Source organism: Patiria miniata, unplaced genomic scaffold (assembly GCF_015706575.1).
Source record: "Patiria miniata isolate m_02_andy unplaced genomic scaffold, ASM1570657v1 HiC_scaffold_6, whole genome shotgun sequence".
NCBI lineage: Eukaryota > Metazoa > Echinodermata > Asteroidea > Valvatida > Asterinidae > Patiria > Patiria miniata.
Window position 1 is genome coordinate 5,229,368 of NW_024037073.1, and position 19,519 is coordinate 5,248,886.

Sequence of the window (19,519 nt, forward strand, 5' to 3'; positions counted from 1 at the left end):
TATCCACCCTGCAGTGGATTAAGACATGAATGCATGCTAACGCCCTTGATAACGAGACTGCAATAAATTATAAACTACATAAGTTAAATATCACCGCATTTGGTTATGAATAAAAATACTGTTTCATTTTGCTGTACTGCATGATAGAGCACTTCAACAATAAACACTCCAGTAAGCTAGGCACTACATAGGCGAAAGTAATCGTAACATTTGGAAGTTAATACCGTTATACTTTCACAAGATTGGCATGAAAAACCGATGTTTTAGCTGAGAAACACTGAGTTCAGACATTCCAAAATAGCAAGGTACAATTTTCAACCATGCATTCATTACTCACCGAGTCCAGGGACATGACCAACATTCAACCCAACCCCACTCAACATTTGAAAATTGATGATTTTCTTCTCTAATAATAATAGTTATTAATATTTGAATACTAAATTTCATATTAATTGTACCATATATTTTTTTCCTAAGTTGCACAACCACTGTAAAACTACTATGCCCCTCTCTGTAGCAAAACTGTAAGATTTTTTATTCTTGTACCCGTCCACTAATAAGTTATTTTTAAAGGCATACAGGATCAATTGCTTTTCACGCATTTGGTTCGTTCCCAATAATAACACCACTCGAAATCCAAAGAAGAATGTTCAAAACCTAACCTATTGAAGTTTCACCTCAGTGGCTAGTACACCTTTCGAGAAAACAGTGAGAAACCATGCACAACCTTGTGATCACGAAACATGATTTTGTCGACAGCACTGTTATTCCAAAAATCAGTCAATTGACTGATCGTTGCAAATCAGCTACATTTCTTTACTTCTTCTTCACGACAGCAAGCCATTTCATAATTTCACGGGGTGTTTAGTACCAGTATGTTCTTTAATCCAAGTTTGCATTTTGATAATAATTTGGTTACTTTTGGAAAAAATGCAAATTATAACATATGCCTTTAATGTCAGGTTTTCTATATTATTTTTTTCATTAGAGTGACGTGTGACTCGGACTAGGACTCAGCATTCAAGACTTCTGACAAAGGTTTGGAATCGATCCCAAATGACTCAGACTTGACACTGAAGACTAGGAGTCGAGGTTTGAGGACTCACATACGAGTCTGCCACCAGCGCCCACGGAAAGGGCAGTGAGTTTGAGCAAACTTCCCCATCAGCCCTGGGCCATCTCTAGGGGCTGACTGATGTTGCTGTTGGTCGTCATTGATTTCAGCTCCCACCTGATGTCCAGCGGCAAGCAGGTAGTATCCAGCTGGTACCGGACCGCAGCTACTTTGCACAGAGTCTTCAGGGTAGGGGCTAGAGAGAGAGAGAAAGGGGGGGGGGGGGGATAATCAAACCAGTACACTCAATTATCAGAAGAGGATATCAGAATATTTTACACAATGGCATAACTCCACTTAAGTGCAAAAGATAGTTTGTAAAGATAGCTTACAGATAAAGAAAAATATATTTGCCTTCCCCAAGTAACAAGTATACAGCTCAATGCAGCAATTTTTTCAGGCGCAAACAGCTGATGTAAACACAATAACCATCTCTGCCTTCACAGAAATCCCAATTTGCCCAAGTCCCCAAGGACATGCGCATCGCAACCCTATGGGCTCCGTGCACAAGTAGCCCCTCATAGTCAGGTGGCATATGGTCGGAATCGTGACCGACTGGTCCAAAGCACCAAACTTGGCAGATAGATTCTAATAGCCCTAGAGAAGATATTTAGAAGGGGTGACACCTGAAATTCTTTTGGGAAGGGTGCCTAATTTGCATAAATCGTTAATCCCTGCCGTGTAATATATTTATTCCCATATTTGGGTATATTTTCATTTTTTAATTTTTTTGAAAAGTGTATTTTGGTGATTGTACTTGCATATTCTTACTTCAATAACATTTTGTAAAACATATAAGTGACTGAATAATTAGGAGGTCATAGTAAAGAACCAAAATTGCTAGTATTTTACCCTAAAGTTACGCGCATTTACCTTTTCCTCAGATATCATCAACTGGTCTCGCCAAACGTGGGTACTGATGAGCTTCAAATTCACAAAGTTACTTACTGGTATAGTTACCCTAACAAAAATAAGTGGGAAATCAAGTGAAAATTGATAACATCTTGATGTTTAGCCCAAAAGACCAAAAAAGGGGAGAAAATAAGGTGTCCGTAAATTGGGCTAGTACGGGAAGGGTAACGTGGGGACTTCAACAAGTTCAACGAAATCCACCTAAATAAGAGATTATTGTTGTTTACAATAATTTTGTCCACGCCAAAACGTTTTCTCAACAATAATTTTGGGAATTTCCTTGAACTTGTTCCAGTGTTGCATGTTAGGCAACCCTTCACCTACTTGTTAGCCTAATTTATGGACACCTCGTTTTTTTCCCAGTGTTTGTTTTCTGGGCTGAATATCACAATGTTATCATTGTTCACATGATTTTGCAAAAGGTTTTAATAGTGTTACTGAACCAGTAAGCTACTTGGTGAATTTGAAGTTCATCAATGCTGATGTTTGGCAAGACTAATTGAGGATATCTGGAGACAAGGTAAATGTGCGCAATTTTAGGGCATAATAGTAGCCATTTTGGATCGTTACTATGTCCTCATAATTATTCAGTCACTTATATGCTTTGGAAAATGTTATTTAAGTAAAGATATGTAAGTAGAATCCCCAAAATACACTTTTCAAAAAATAAAAAAAATGAAAATATACCCAAATATGGGAATAAATATATTACACGACAGGGATTAACGATTTATGCAAATTAGGCACCCTTCCCAAAAGAATTTCAGGTGTCACCCCTTCTAAATATCTTCTCTAGGTCTATAAGAATCTTTCTGCCAAGTTTGGTGCTTTGGACCAGTCGGTCACGATCTTGACGAAAATTAGATCTAAGCCACCTGACTATCAACGGTGAGGAAGGGAGAGTTGGGGGAGACCACTTGGAGTGACATTCGAACGCATCAACGTTGCTGCCTGACGCTCACGTGAAGACGCTATGGCTGCGAGCACATTCAGAATAATATAAGTCGTGCGTACTTCGAGCTCAGTACGCACACGCGGAGTGTCCCATCCACCGGGCTCACAAAGGTGGTAGATAAGCGCCCTCTCTTGTTTGCGCATAGCCTCGACTCCAACTCACAACTTGCAGAATTGCCCACAGATCTTGAATTTGATGCTCCAGACCACAAGGCCACATTATTTCACGTCACAAATTTGTGAGAACGACACTAGTTCACAGCTTGTATATCAAGAGGTATGCTCGACTAGTTTCTTCTGAGGTGTCTGCACAAAACTCACACAGCAGCATAACTTGGGTCCCATTTGCAGGGGGGGGGGAACTTAGAGGGGCCTAATTTTCTGCAGGGGGCACACAGTGGATTTTGTCATAGTTTCAAACAATACGATGCTGTTTTGCTTTTGCCCAATTCTAAGCAGGGGAATAAGGGAGAGAGGGGGGGGGGGGACTGTACCCCATGGGGTTACTTGGGCCATAGGTGTCACCTGATGTCAGGATTTGATCACGTACCAAAGTCCAGAATGTGAAGGTCAGCCAAGTCCATCAGGTTCACATCATCAGAGCCTCCAGGGATGGTTTTAGCTTTAGGACTGCGAAAACCAAAGGGTAAAAAAAGGTATAAAAGCATATTTAAACCCCAGTTATGCCCAGAAATAACAATGTGCCATCACAATTGACAACTTCATAAATTTACTTTTGTGAACAACAAATATTCATCAGATATTAAGATTTTCTCTTGAAAAGTTTCAATTTTTTTATATGGCAGCCAATCCAGCCATCATAAATTAGCCTTTGAAACTTAAATCTTTGCATACACAATTACCTGCTTTGTTTTGATAGACTCAGTTAAAACACTCTGTTATGACATATCATCTTCATGCAACTTGAAACCTTGACCCTGATTGCTCGATCAATGGCAATGGTGGTCATATCGTACTCCGCGTATCAAGCTATTCTGAGACATGTACACTATTCTTGCTGCGCGCACATGTAATAAGATTAGCACTGGAAAGTTCCTGCAGTTTTTCAAGTTTGCTTGAAGATAAATTTGTTATCCCACTCACGCTCGTGGAACACAGAAAATGTAGTGCGTCCTTGTCCCCTTATTACCTCTTTGGTCTTGTGGCACGTGGGACTCAGATGCACTACATTATTCCATTTTCCATTGGCGCTCATGGGATGATAATGGCCATAACATTGGCTCACCATCTCTACAGGGTCGTTGGAAAAAGTTTACTCTTTTTCAGGCGCAGATTTCTCAAAATTGGGCAGACGTGTTGAAATTGTTTTTAAGATATTCCTCAACAACAAGATCTTGGTGATATATACTGGCAACAGTGTTGAAAATGAAGCCTCAATTAAGAAATGGCAGCCATTTACAGAAAAATGGTCAAAAACCAGTTTGTCCACACGCTTGTATGAGATATGGTAAACAATAGCACTGCATGCACAAAGAACTGCAATAACAATGACCATATCTCATTTATCTAGCATTTTTCTGTATAAAATGGCAGCCATTTCTTAATTTAGGCTTTATTTTCAAAGCTGTTTTCACCATATATCACCAAGATGTTGTAGTTTTGAAATATCTTAAAACAATTTTAACAGGTCTCTCCAATATTGAGAAATCTGCTTCTGAAAAGTGTAAACTTTTTTTTTTTTTTTTTTGGAGCCAGCCTGTAGTGGGTACATATTAAGCTGATATGTTAGCTTCATAGTATGGATAGTTCAGTTGAGATGGATTGTAGTGTTCCTATTAGATTGACCCCTGTTCTCTGTACAAGGATTAAAAAACTACCTTGTTCCGCCAAACAAGATGACCTGGTCCTGAACCACAATGCAACATTGCCGCCGCCGGTTACAAGGCGTCTCGCCAAAGGTCGTGACCTTTGACCACTCGTAGTTGCTGAGGTCAAGTCGGTATAGGTCGTTGAAGTGTGTTTTGATGAGGTCATTGTAGCCGCCAAATATGTACAAGTTGCCCCTGTAGATGACTGCAAGAAAAGGTAACAATCAAATGCTGCTTTAAATTTTGAAAACTCTAGAAGATGGGAGAGCTTTAGGCCCGCTCTTAACGCCGTGCCACCCACGTGCCAAACACTTACAAGCAGAGTGACTTCTCCTGCCAATGGGGACGTCTCCGGTTGTGGGCGGGGAGCTCCAGACTTTGGTCTGGGTGTCAAACACTTGCAGCTTGTTGCAGTAGAACTCCTGGTTGGTGTAGTGAGGGCCGGACTTGTCGGCACGGCCTCCAAACACGATCATCTGGTGGCGGTGGGCGGTGGCCGTGTGGAAGTCTCTCCAATGGGGAATCTCACCCTGCAACACAGTCATGAAACAACTCCTTGAATGAAATTTTAGTGTGAGAGAGATCTAAATGCATAAAGTAAACTCTGTCGCGAGCCAATATGGCACATCAGGCAGGCATTTGTTTCTATTCCCCCTGGATGGGATGCCAGTCCATCGCAGGTTACTCTGCAGCTAATGCCGGTACCCATTTACACTCCTGGATGGAAGAGGCAAATGGGGGTAAAGTGGCTTGCCCCAGGACACAACATATGGCCAGCAGCTGGATTTGAACTCCTGACCCTCTAATCATGAGTCATGAACACTAACAACTAAGTCACACTCCCCCCTTGTGTACTCTGTGGTATCTGAAAACATGGGTGGGTGGGTGGGTGGATCGGTCGGTCCACTGATAAGGAACTATTTTCGGCCTGCACTTTGCACTTTTCTAACCAGGCAGACATCTCTAGGCTTGTGGTCCTTGTGGGGGGCTGTGGTCTACTGGCTACGGTGTTCGACTCGTGTGCCGTGATACACGGGTTCGCATCCTGACCGTGGGAACATGGTCCTTGTGCTCTTGAGCAAGGCGCTTTACCATTATTGCTTCGTCCTTTGGATGGGACGTAAAGCCGTAGGTCCCATGTGATGTGTAATGCACGTTAAAGAACCCAGTAACACTTATCGCCAAGAGAAGGGGTTTGCCCCGGTGTTTCTGGCAGTGGCTGCAATATGCGCCACAGCACCTGGTATACCCTTTATAAAAGGTGCTGCATAATGGGTCTCATATTTCTCATAAACTTCATTTACCTGTCTTTAAAAAAATAGACATAATTACCAGCACCTTGAGTACCTAATTGTTGGTAGATACCTGCGCTATATAAGACTCTGGTATTATTATTATTATTATAATTTTCTATTTATGCCATACACATTGATATTGTGAACTGTTACCTTAGCCATGACGTATGTCCAGACCATGAGAGTCAAGTCCAGGCTGTACACTGTGTTAGCATAGCACTGCATCATCTGCACGATATGAAAGATCAGGTTAAAGTTTCAACTTGCCACGTAGATCACGAGTGGGTACCAAAGTTTCACCTTGCAAAGTGACCCTTCGCAAGCCAGGCCTTTAATGTTTTTTTAGCTTTTTGATATAGTGGAATCTGGCGAACAGATTAAGAAGCTTTTACTGCGGTGGTATCACGCTCAACGCGCATGCTACATGCATTCTTAAAGACGAGGCCCGCGTGCCTTTTGGTGTTCCAGTTGGTTGAAGGAGCCCGGAGTGCATGTTTACTACCTGAGCGCGACTCGCATGAGTCTAGTGTGAATTGGACTAACTATTTAAAAAAAAGACCCAACCCGACCTGACAAAAATTCAAAGAAAACCGACCCGACCCGACCCTAACAACCCAAATATCTGGCTTCGGCAAATGTGTCCGCTTTGTGCACCTGAGCTGACCCGCTTCGATTAAAAAAATGTCGGCTTTCATTAACTGAATCATGCCGTGCGGCACTCACAACGTGACCTACTGGTGGGCCTACATGTTCGAGACAGGTCACAAACCATTTTTAGTCGCACCGCGCGCAGTGACTCTGCACTAAATAGTGCACCATGTGAATTTCCATTCTGTTTCAGTTTATTTCGGTTTATTTTGGGTTTTCCAAAATGGTTTAACCGACCCGACCCAAAAATCGCGAACACAAAACCGAAAAACCGCCCCGACTAAAATGATGGACAAACTGACCCGACCTGACCAGAAATCGATTTCGGGTTGGGTCGGTTTCGGATTAGGTTTGCAGGACATTAGTAGTAACCCTTGATTATGTCGTGGACAACTTGTGACATTTGTTCTTTCGTAGCTTTTCCAAGTACGGTTCACATCACGTTTAAAGAAAAACGTTGGACATGATTTTCAATAGAGGGATAGGACTCGTGTGGTTTTCAACATCAGGATGAGAAAATCACATCCAAATCTAAGAATAGTAACAATAATCACTGAAGTCTAAGTCATCGGCTGCAACGTCATAACATAAAAGAGGACATATGGGGATTGTGTATAGAGTACCGAATGTGACATCATTTAGAACCGGGAAGTGTAGTGAACGAATGGAGTACGTGGGCGTGTTGGTTTACCGGCTTAATTACGCGCTGATGTCTTTTACATACATTGTGCGCGTGATGTATTCACTTCGGCACTCTATATTTACTGTTCACTATGTCCAATGAAGAGACAAGCGCTATTACTTACTCCGTCTTCGAAGCCACCGAAGATGTACATGAGGTCCCCTATCAGGCACGCCGAGTGGCCGTCTCGCCCGCCGGGCTTATCACCTTTAGTGTGTGGTCTGGACCACTTCAAAGTCTCTGGTACCGAAAAGGAGAAATCAGATATACTTCTAATTTCCGATAGCTCCATTTGCTTTAGCTTTTGATTTTATAAAGTCATTTCCGGGTGGTTTGCTATATGGCAGGCTGATAACAGAATAAACAACTTAAGGAAAACCTTTTTTTCAAATTTATTCCTGTCAATAATTGTGAAAGCAAATGTCAACGTAATGCCATCCGAAATCGACACTATACATCTGTTATGTCTTTATTTACCTAATATTTTCAATGTATTTACTTTTGTTTTTAGGATAAACAACATAGATAAAAATTGAACATCAAACAATAGCCGCCAGAGCTGGAAATAGTAATATTTTGTTCAACAGTAACAAGTTTTGATTGACACACTTCACAGCTGAATTTTACGTGCTAGCACGTACGATGCGCGTATGTTTTAAACTGTCGTGCGACGACTGTTAACTGTCTAAAAAGGGCGCAGCGTCCAGCAACCATCAGTTACGGACGTTCATCATTGCATGACCGACTAAAAGCCAGCCTCAAGTCTGATAGAAAGCAAAGTCAACTCACGTGTATCATAGCTGAATACATTATTGCATGCGCCGTGGTTGTCATTCCGTCCACCCCACAGGTAGATTGTCCCTTCATAGTTGACGACAGAGTGGCCATAGCGTAGGTACGGGACACACTTGGTGATTTCTTCCTTGCTGGCACATGGCAACTTCTTCCATCTTAACAAGACTACAACGAAACAGATTACTCGAGACCCGTAGGACGAATGAATTGCGTGTCTTTATTATTGCTCTCAAATGTATAAAGGGTCCATGCAATGTATAGTTTTAACCCTAACCCACCTCACTCCTCCAAAATCCTCCTGGTGGTTTTGGAGGATTCTAGAGGATTGAGGATGAATGGTGATTGAATCAAATGAGGATTCTGGAGGATTGAGGATGAATGGTGATTGAAGCACATGAGGATTTTGGAGGATTGAGGATCAATGGTGAATGAAGCACAAGAGGATTTTGGAGGATTGAGGATGAATGCATTTTGAGGCAGGACTGTCTGATGATTTTGAAGGATTTGGCGTTGGTTATCCTTCATTTAAACACGAGTGCAAAGTTTTGGGATGAGGAGGATTTTGGCGGATTGAGGATGAATGCATTTTGAGGCAGGACTGTCTGACAATTTTGACAAATTTAGGCGGAGTTAAAACATTTTGGAGGATTTTGGAGGATTGAGGATGGTTGTAAGCAACAAGGGCCTAAGGGGGTTAGGGTTAATGCAATCCTTGAAAATTTTAGTTTTGCCATTTTCAAGGGTATTTTGGTGCCTTTTTTTAATGCTTATATAAAGTTCCATATTCACGAGCAAAACTGCGATATCATTCCGGGCAGAAACCTCAATGTTACAGCTATTTCAGCTCAAAAAGTTGCTAGAATTTTGGAAAATTTGCTGTCGTAAGTTTTCTTTTCTTTGGTGATTTGTTGTTGTGTCAGTACATGGCAGTAAGCCACTGAGCAAACATTTCTCACTCACAAAAAGTTTTCAATGAGCAAATTTGACATGCAATTTGACCTACAACAAACCCTCAACATTTTACAGGAATACTATTACTCCCAGGCATAATATTTAAGACCTTCAATGTGTAAGCCGTCCTGTTTTCGAATGGGCTCATTCGGTCAAGGACAATGAATTAAGGGCACAAAAAAATCCTGCTAGCTTTGAAACGTATGGCCCCTTTTAAATTTGTTTATCTTAGGTCAATTCAGTCAGTAAGCAGTTTGCAGCAGTTTTATTCATTTTTAAATATTACAATCTTCAAAATTGGGTAATTATTATGAGCTCCATGCACAAGTACACCCTCTACAATAAGGAAGGGAAAGCTGGGGGGGACCACTTGTAAGTGACATTCAAAGACATCACGGACGACGCGTGAGAGGCCCAACGTTCATGCGAAGATGCTATAGCTTTCTGCACATTCATAATATTATTAAACATTATTCATAAATACCTCAGACAGTTTAGCTATTCCTATTGGTCGAGAGCCCGTCACGTGGCCGGTCTTAAACGGATGATAAAGACATGGCTAGCTGGTCTTAAACACTTTTCCAGTGTCACAATAAAATGTGGACTCCTAAAAATCCAGTGCCTCTTATCGTTTCATTGGTTGAACGTTCACAATCCTCACGTAGGCATGCGCAACACTACCAGGGAGTCAGAATTTTATAGTTCTAAATTCAAAACGCAACGCCCCAGGTGCGTTCTGCGTGACATCGCGCAGAACATGTTACGCGCACGTCAATCTCCATAAAAGGGTTGTTTACATATCTTACTCGCCAGCTGAACACTCCATTATTTTGCTAGAGGGATGTTTCAAAAAGCATGAAGTGAACTTGTTGAACAAAATCGGGATTTTTTGAACGAATTATTTGATATTTTTTTACGGATAAGGTATTTATGAATGGGAATAAATATGTGCTCGGTCGGTATTTATCACTCTGTTTAATACCGCTTAGAGTCTGGGTGCTGATAATTACCCTCGCCTCCGGCTCGGGTAATTATCAGCACCCAGACTCTAAGCGGTATTAAACGAGTGATAAAAACCTCCGGAGCACACATTTATTCCCTTATTAAAAATTAAACACATGCAAGCCAGTACGAGCACGCAGTGAGTCCCATACACGGGGCTCTCAAACATAGTACACCCTCTCTTGTTTGCTCTCTCATTGCAAATTGATGACTCTGATAATGAAGAGTTTGACCTCAAATTCCTTTCAATAAAAAATGCCCATTACTCGAGAGTATGAAAGACAAACGCAGGAGTCTTTGACTAGTAAGTGGTTGGTACAAAGACATTTGTACCAAGACATTCAGTCAGTGGCAGTCAGTCAGTGACAGTCAGTCAGTGACAGTCAGTCAGTGGCAGTCAGTCAGTGGCAGTCAGTCAGTGGCAGTCAGTAGCTGACAGTCAGTAGGTGACAGTCAGTCAGTGACAGTCAGTCAGTGACAGTCAGTCAGTGGCAGTCAGTCAGTGACAGTCAGTCAGTGACAGTCAGTCAGTGGCAGTCAGTCAGTGGCAGTCAGTAGCTGACAGTCAGTAGGTGACAGTCAGTCAGTGACAGTCAGTCAGTGACAGTCAGTAGCTGACAGTCAGTAGGTGACAGTCAGTCAGTGACAGTCAGTCAGTGACAGTCAGTCAGTGGCAGTCAGTCAGTGACAGTCAGTCAGTGACAGTCAGTCAGTGGCAGTCAGTCAGTGGCAGTCAGTCAGTGGCAGTCAGTAGCTGACAGTCAGTAGGTGACAGTCAGTCAGTGACAGTCAGTCCTTGACAGTCAGTCAGTGACAGTCTGTCAGTGACAGTCTGTCAGTGACATGCAGTCAGGGACAGTCAGTGACAGTCAGTCTGTGACAGGCTGTCAGTGGCAGTCAGTCAGAGACAGGCAGTCATTGACAGTCAGTCAGTGACAGTCAGTAAGTGACAGTCAGTCAGTGACATGCAGTCAGGGACAGTCATCAGAGACAGAGGCTAGGCTAGCCCTCTGGTACCCAGCTAAAAATCAGAGCCACCCAAGACAACTTGCAGGTTCTTACCGGTATCTAATACATAGACATCGATGGGGATCAAGGCATGGTAATCACCACCAGTGCAGTATCCACCAAACAGATAGATCTGGCTGCCGACCAGCGCGGCCGCATGGTTCACTCGCCGCGGTCCGCCGTCCAAGTGCACCGTCCAATGGGGCATCCTTCACATGTCATGTGACCTCTGACATCACAAGGAGGGCGGGGTCAGCTGGTGAGGCACAGTGTTGGATACAAACGAGAAGGCTACTGAAGAACTCTGAAAGACATGAAAAGGAATTAGCATGCCGCTAGGTTTGATACTGTTCTCACAATGCATTTTTCCGTCCAAAATCTAAAAATACATCATGAAGTTTTGAAGGGTTTGAGGATCAGTGACTGATCCGACAAAGAAAATGATGTCATTCAGTAGTCCCGGGCTTCATCTGTTCACAAATTTCAGATGCCATTTTAAGTTCTGTCTGAGGTCATGTTTATGTAAACACTATTAAACTGATTACTGTCAGTGTTTGGTCGTTCTGTCAGTGGTGTATTGTTTAGTCCGAAAATTTGGGACTCTCAATACTATGTACTATGGACTCTCAATACTATATCGTGCAAAAGTGTAAAAAAAAAAAAAACCAGCGTGCGTTAAATATGCAAGCATTGTGACATCGCACGTTATTTCTGCACTCTGGGAACGAATTAATAATGTTCTCTTTTGGAATGACAGAAATATATTTAAATGGCCACTAAATGCCGATAATAATATTGTAATTTGTATGGTGTCAACGATTCTTGACTAATACATGTAGTATAGCGATTGGGAAAGACATGATGATGAATCAGGGACTGAGAAACATTTCAAAGTTTGTTAGAAAATACTTTGAAAATATTCTCGGCTCTCCATAGTCGTTCTAGTCATAGACTTTGTGCACACCACTAAAGTGGTGTCTGGATATATGCTCGACACTCCATAATCTGCGCAGGTAACGCTTGCATCGCGCGCGCATTGTCACACACACACAAAATGACAAATTGAAGTAGTCCGAAAATTTGGGACTCTCAATACTGTATGAGAGTCCCAAAACTTAAGGTATTGAAAACATGCAAAACAAGAAAATAGACTGGCACCTAAAACAACCAGTCCAACACAGCTTCAGTATTGCATCAATCAACCATGCCAAAAGAATTTAAGAAACATGTGGCATGAAGCGGGAACTAGTCTCAATTTACTACACATTTCATAGTCAAGCCCGGCACCAGACTATTGACACTGAATGAAGAGGTCAGTCTTTTCAAATAGTTGGACCATGGTTGGACATGTACCAGTCTAGTATTTACTAGCCCCATTTTGAAATCAGTTGACTTCCCTCTCATGTGTAAAATATTGAAGAAATGTCTCCTTTAAAAATTGAATTTGGTCTGCAAACTTGGTTGGTGAAATACTGAGGAACTCCCATTTTCTTTGCCCCAGTGGAACTTTTGGAGAAATTTGCTGGCTAAACTGTGAGTAAAGTGGGCCTGATTTAGTTTTGCACGTTTCAGAGCACTCCAGAGCCCTGTCTGAAATAGCCTTTCACCAAGGCCATCGTGCTTCTTGCCCGCATTCAAAGCGGTGAAGAAGGGAAGCGACTGGAGATGGAGACCACACATGCGAGTGGCAAAGCCACGTTTGCCACTTGTGCGTGCTGACTTAATCTTTGCTCCAGTCGCTTCGGGTCTTCGCAACTCCGCCGCTCTAAGCCACGATGGCCTTGGCGAAAGGCTATGTCTGAAATTGAAGGTGAGTGCGTAGAAATAGGACCGCGTAGCTGGGGGTCAGACGGATAGGTATACATTCTTTCCCTGACTTGTTGCGAGGCGTTTATGCTATTTAAAACTCCTAAAATCTTCTCAGTAGTTGTTACCAATAATATGATGACGTTTCCTGGATACCCAAAAGGATTTTTCTTCACAATGTTGAAGACGATCGACGACTACCCTGGACGTGGTGGTTACCCGTTCTAGATGTTTATCGCACAGCGCCCTCTCTCGGGTGGAGATTTTTTTGACAGGACCTTATTAGACTGGTTCCCGGTCCCATGTCCGGATATATAGGGACTTGATTAGGATAAAATCATAGGGCAGGGGCGCGCCTGGGGAGGGTAAATGTAACCAAAATATGGTCTCTGATTTGATAATGGCCACTTGCTTAGTGTTATTAAGTATTCCTTTTTTTAAGGGGAGGGCAGGAATGCATTATTTCCGCTCTTGTATATGGGCTCAGCAAGGGCCTCTCTTGTTGCCCCACCCATTATTGACTTCGTATGTCCTTATACTAGTTTTGTTGTATTTAAATCCCTGCGCCCCCGTTCCTAATAGGCGTAGCCAGCGAATTTAATTTTACGGAGGCCAAGTGTCCGGAGAAAAAAAAACCTGTCTATATTTCACAACGGATGTGCAAGTGCCCTTTAGTATTGGCCATGCGGGGACTGAGCATTACATCGATGTGGCTGTGGTGTGGACACGCAGGCCGGCTGCGCGGGCGGGCAGTTTTGCCACCAGACAAAGTTTTGTGTAGTTATATTAATGATATTAATGTGAGCATGCACATTTTATGCTACCCCGCGCGCCAGCCATTCGGAGTCGAATTTGGAAATTGTAAACGTCACTTAGAGCAGAAATCCGGCCTCTTTATGTCAAGAGATGTCAGACGTTCTCCACTAGAGTTGGCTCCGTGGATAACGGGTGATACTCAGACTATCCGTCGAGCTGAGTTGCTCTACGGTATTATTATTGTATTAATTTACATTGTATTTTTTTATGTATTCCATTTGGTAATTTTGGCGAGCGTCCTTGGCTCTTGGGCGAGCCAACTTTCCATTTTTGCCATTGCACGTGGCCTTTATACATTGTGTATTTTGTTTTATGACAGTTTTGAGGTTAACTTTATACCGAAAAACAAAACACAACAATAAGCTCTACGAAAAATGTGATCATTGACGCAGAGACCCGACGTTGGTGGTAGTATTTATGACACAGAGACAGTTGAAACGAGGCTTCTACCCCATCTTTGCCGCATACTATACATATTAAAAGGGAGGTGCGGGGGGGGGGGGGGGGGTTCAGCTCGCGTAGTCTACGTACACTCTAAAAACAACTTTGTCAAACTATTGACTGCTTTTCCTAGTTACTGAAAATTGACTAGGAATTTAGTTAAATGTGCGAAGTTTCATAATGACTAAAAACAGTAGTTGGGTTCGACTCCAATTTCATTTATTTGCATAACCATTTTTCCAAAGCCAATAATACTGACTAGAAAAATCTAGTCAGACTGACTGATTTTCAGTTGCACCCAGCTGACCCTAAATGGCTAGTCAAATTTAACTGGTTTCTAGTCAAATCTGACTAACTTTTTTAGCGTGTACGTAACGCCACAGTAAGTTTCGTGTACTTTACTCAGTTCCTCTAGTTTTATTAACCCTAGAATCCACGACAAGCTTTTCCCCAATATAGTGTGCGCCATTCACTGTGTGTGTTCGTAGCGTGCCATTTGACGTGTTCTGATGACTTTATTAGCGGGACTGTCTGTATTTTCGTCCGGGTGTTACCGGGCCATTTCAGCGGCGTGCGGTACCGGTACAGAGCGTGTCAGTAGGCAGGCTCGTGTCGTGTCTAGAAAGAATCACAAGTTGCTCTGTACATGTACTTTTATTTATTCTAATTCCAAAAAAATTCTTAAAATTAAGTTTGTTATTTAGAAATAAAACTTAGTCATAGTATCAATAGACTGTACTCTTATTTACACCGCACGCGGGTGACAACTTTCGGCACGAAAAAAATACAGCTAAAAAATTGAACCTTTTAACTGCCATCATTAGTAGAGTTTAATAAACTATTTGTTCATGTGATATGTCAAATTGAAGGCTTCTATACAATAGTTTGATTGAAAATATTAAATGATGTTGACTGAGCAAGCCGATCTAAGGCGTACAAGCGCAAATTCTCCTCTTCGGAAATTCCGTCTTAAACAGCTCATTAGAAACAGAACCAGTACTTGCTCTGTCCGTTTGCTGCATCCGCAGCCCTGCATTACGATGAGAACATACATTAAAAAAACACCGACAATATCCTGACAGTACAATTACTTCTTCGTATCATGTGTGTAAACACGCCAACTGACAGCAGTGACGTAACTACGGGGTGGGGGGGGGGAGAGCTGACATACCGACGAATAAGCGAAAAGCCTGTTCCGAGTAATTCGCGTATGCAGTTGGACATACTGGGCGTTGTATTTTACCCTTTATGTTTCGATAATAACCCTTTTGGTGTATATTCGAAATAAAATAGGAAACGTAGTATCCATGCATCAGGTCACTTATTTCATCAGAGAAGTTGTGCGATGTGATTTTATTTGATCGTAAACTCATTCGTCAGTTTGTCAAATGTCACAAATCTCTAGCCGGTTGTTCTTCACACTGTTTTTATGCTAATCGTCAGTTTGTCGGATCGCGCGTGCACGTGCGCGCGATCTGACAAACTGACGAATAATATTCGTGATACTTTGAAGGCGCACCTTACATAAGCTGGTTACCAGCGCAATTCAGTATTCGTCACTATGTCATATTATGGATTTGTTATTGTGACTGGTTCGCCACGGGGGGGGGGGGGGGGGCTCCGAATCTCAAAATGCAGACAAGAATTAAGAATTTTGGCATAAATACTTGAAGGAGCAACCTTTATAAACCCAAAAATAACAAAATCTCAAAATCGCCAAAATGATCGATTCGCCGGTATGTCAGCTCTGCGACGAATATCATCCCCCTGCCATTTAAAAATTTTGAATTGAACAAAAATATATCATTTTGCCTTCAGAGCGCCACGTGTGCAGAGCCACCGTCAGCCACCGAACGTCTGATATATCCTTACGTGCAAATTGTATGCGATCCAGCGCGTCAGTCAATCCGAGTTGACTTTAATTTAAAACTGCGACTTCGTTTCAATCAGAAATGTGGACTGAGCTGTTGTTTCTTCAACTAGGATGCCAAGTTTTTGTAGTACAACAACGGGCTACCGAGGACCCAATATAGAAGGCGCCTGCCGAATGGTCAGAATCTCGAGGGTCAAGACGCAGTCGTGTTTTGCATAATCAATCTCCGATCTGCTCGCATTATCATAGACCCTCGCTGTGCAAGGGTATATTCCATCGACTATCAGTGCCCTCCCTCCCTGAGAAGTTTCAGCACCCCTTGAAGCTTGGTGACCCCCGGAAGTTTAACCCTAGTTACGCCAATGACTGGCAGTCATAATACCCCTTGCATAATGCGCCCCCACCAAGGAAAGGTTTTGTTATTTAAACGCACTCTAAAAACTGTGTTTAGCAATTAAACACAATCTTGCTATCACTTTGTAAACATGTTTAGGAGCTAAACATCACGTGTCCAATTCCTAAACATCAATGTTCAATGGCTAAACACTAGCCATCCTCACCCTAAACAAGTTTAGTATTTAAACATGTTTACAAACTGATAGCAAGAAAGTGTTTAAAAAAGTGTTTAATTATTGCTAAACACAGTTTTTGCAGTGCGCTTAGACAATTAAACTACAAAGTCTCTACTCATTCGTACACAAAGGAACTAAGACCTGCCTCTGGTGCAAAGCCGGATGCACGGGGTCTATGGCGTCCATTGCTCACACGATCAGAAAAACAAAACCTGTGCCCTTCATATATCGCATCAGTTCTACAGACTGAAGCCCTGCCGTGACCCAGGACCCAGTCTCGACACTTTTATCGTCGCGGCCTGAAGTTTGAATAATTTGAAAACCATTATGTGCTGCGACAACTACAAACAAATGAGAATATTACTTCACACACAGATCCAAGGGGGGGATAACATTGGTTGGACGAACACCTCCGAATGACCAGTGTTAATATACACAATGGGAAAAACATCCAAACTCAATATTGAAATTCATCTTTGCTTTTTTATTATGCGTTGCTTCACCACTCCACATCTTGAAAAAACCATGGACTCTAAGTTTCAATGAGTGAAACAAGGGACTAAACGATTGATTAGCGCCACTGATTTTGTTACTCGAGTCGAGTCGAGTCATTTTCTCGCAGCGACTCGAGTCGAGTCAATCACTCGTTGGGACTCGACCCCACTCAGACACCAAGACATTTTTTAAAATAACAATTAGTGCATCAGTAGCAATGTGCTGCATTACTATGTCCGTCTGTCCGCAACAATCGGACATAAACAAAATCTGACGGGACTGACCACCCCCCCTGCAAAATTTCTGGATCCGCCCCTGAATTGCGATTGAACGAATTTCACTCTAAATCGTCTGGTCCTATAAGGCGTCATCTGTTGGGAGTATATCTTCACTCGAATAGAATCATAGGAGAGAACACCCAAGCCACCCTCTTCTGGAACATTCTGGATTCGCCGTTAATCCAAGTAGCCCATGCAGGAGGGCTGATGGGATCACCGCCTTGCAACAATTCATCCACAAGTGACAATTCATTAGATCCAACGTGAATGTTATGAAAATAAAATCGTCAAATTCATTGAAAACATGAAATCGACTTATCAAATCTCATTGTAGATTCCGAATTAAGTGAACGTTAAGAGAAATTTGCTTGTCTCAATGAAAATTATCCCCACTTTTAAAAACTACCAGTTAGTCACAAGAGTAAACGGGACGAAAATGAAGAGGAAAAAGGAACTTGCATTTGTCGACGTTCATTTGAATATAGAGCTTGGCACTTTGTGACTTGTGATAACGTATGAGTTTGATATCTCAATCAGAATTATTTACCTTTTGGGTTTTTTACGAGTAAATTGTGTAAGTGCTCTAGAAGGAATGATATATACTAATCATGTAATTGTAAAAAATATGTGCAATTTGCACGGTTATTATTTTTAAAACCCTGCTTTTTTAACTTCATGAAATGGGCTACAAGTTTCAACAATTAAACAGTGTGTCCTTTTAAATGCATGAGAATATATAATACGATTCCAAAGCAAAAACCTCCATGGTATAATTTGGTTTACAAAATCTATGGGTAGGTTGTTTTTGCAATGAAAAGGGAAAAAAATATTGCAAGACATTTTCCATTGGACGAGACTCAGCCTGATTTGAAGTTTATCAGGGTCATTATCATTTTTAAACCACGAACATCACCATGCTCCTCCTCGGCATCCCGACTTGACCGCACTGCTCAATGTATGCACTGCAGCTCACTGTCGGGCGTAAGTTGGAGATTGCATGCACTAAGTATCGGCTGAACGATGCGGGATGCGTCACGAAGGAGCAGTCACGGGGAGGCGGGTCTGAACGGCGGTCGAGGCTGATGTGACGGGGGGAGTACGTGCGGCAAAACACGGTGGAGATGAGGGTGCGTTATTACGGCACCAAGAAGTTGGCTTCCGACTTGGAGCTTGCATCTCGAGTTACAGTTTGTTGGTTCTGAAGAGACAAGGATTTTGGAAGTCGTGGTGAGGCATCCAGAACGACTACATGCAAATTCATCTTGCATTGATTCTCAAGTTATCAGAGGAACATCATTGAGGCAGTCTGTGACATCTTTGAGGAAAGGAAGGACATCTGACAAGCAAAACACTGTCTTATCACAACGGATGAGTGTAGTCAGACAGGCACACAGACTGACAGAAATGCTCGTCAGGATTCAACCGACTGATGACGCTAACTGCAGCTGAAGAGTTGTCGGATAGTCGCAAGTTGCCACGCCAAGAAATGGACAGCAAAAAAAATGTATTATAAAACACAAAATGATTCTTTTTGAGTTGTAATTTACGCAAACTAATACGTGGAAACTGATCGTATGGCTTGCCAAAGTTTTGCAGTTTAAAGTGCTTCTAAACAAAAACAACTCACAAAATTCAAGAAGTAGCCATTTCAAGATGCAAACTATCAACTAGCCATAAAAAAGATCTCCAGTCACTTCTTAAAGCTTGTTCATTTCTTGAAAAAAATACCCAACAGGCTGTAAGAAACTTAATATCATCAGCAACATATGTTTTCTTAGAAATCCACAAAAAGACAAGCGAGTCAATGAAACGACCTGCTCAAATTCTCAGCAACAACAACATTCCATTTTTCTTTACAAAGCCAACTAACGTCAAAACGTCAATGAGGAGTTGAGAGGGATCCGCTCTGCATGCTGTACTGTCATTCCATGCTTGTAGAATATAGAAAATTGGACACAGTGAAAAATGAGTGGTTAAGAGTTTACAAAACAATGAGTAGTCGGCCTGTCATCAGTCCTTTCGAGCAACAAAATCCACTTTGAAAGTCG

At 42.1% G+C, this 19,519-nt stretch overlaps 1 protein-coding gene across 1 annotated transcript; it reads right to left on the minus strand.

Annotated features, from left to right (window-relative positions):
• Positions 1–681: 681 nt before the first annotated feature.
• On the minus strand, positions 682–13,244 carry LOC119743375 (kelch domain-containing protein 3-like). The gene is made up of 9 exons (XM_038219764.1): positions 13,125–13,244; positions 11,245–11,494; positions 8,224–8,394; positions 7,559–7,674; positions 6,258–6,332; positions 5,126–5,339; positions 4,819–5,014; positions 3,531–3,610; positions 682–1,310 (listed from the first exon to the last, which is right to left on the minus strand). The coding sequence occupies exons 2-9, from the start codon at positions 11,396–11,398 to the stop codon at positions 1,165–1,167; spliced, it is 1,152 nt and encodes a 383-aa protein (XP_038075692.1). The 5' UTR covers positions 11,399–11,494; positions 13,125–13,244; the 3' UTR covers positions 682–1,164.
• Positions 13,245–19,519: the final 6,275 nt, after the last annotated feature.

Excerpts from the sequence above, each read along its gene's own strand:
- LOC119743375 (XM_038219764.1), bottom strand. The coding sequence starts at position 11,398 with ATGCCCCATTGGACGGTGCACTTGGACGGCGGACCGCGGCGAGTGAAC. Across the intron at positions 5,340-6,257 it reads GGACATACGTCATGGCTAAG|GGTGAGATTCCCCATTGGAG; the intron begins GTAACAGTTCAC and ends ACTGTGTTGCAG. Across the intron at positions 5,015-5,125 it reads CAGGAGAAGTCACTCTGCTT|TCATCTACAGGGGCAACTTG; the intron begins GTAAGTGTTTGG and ends CTTTTCTTGCAG.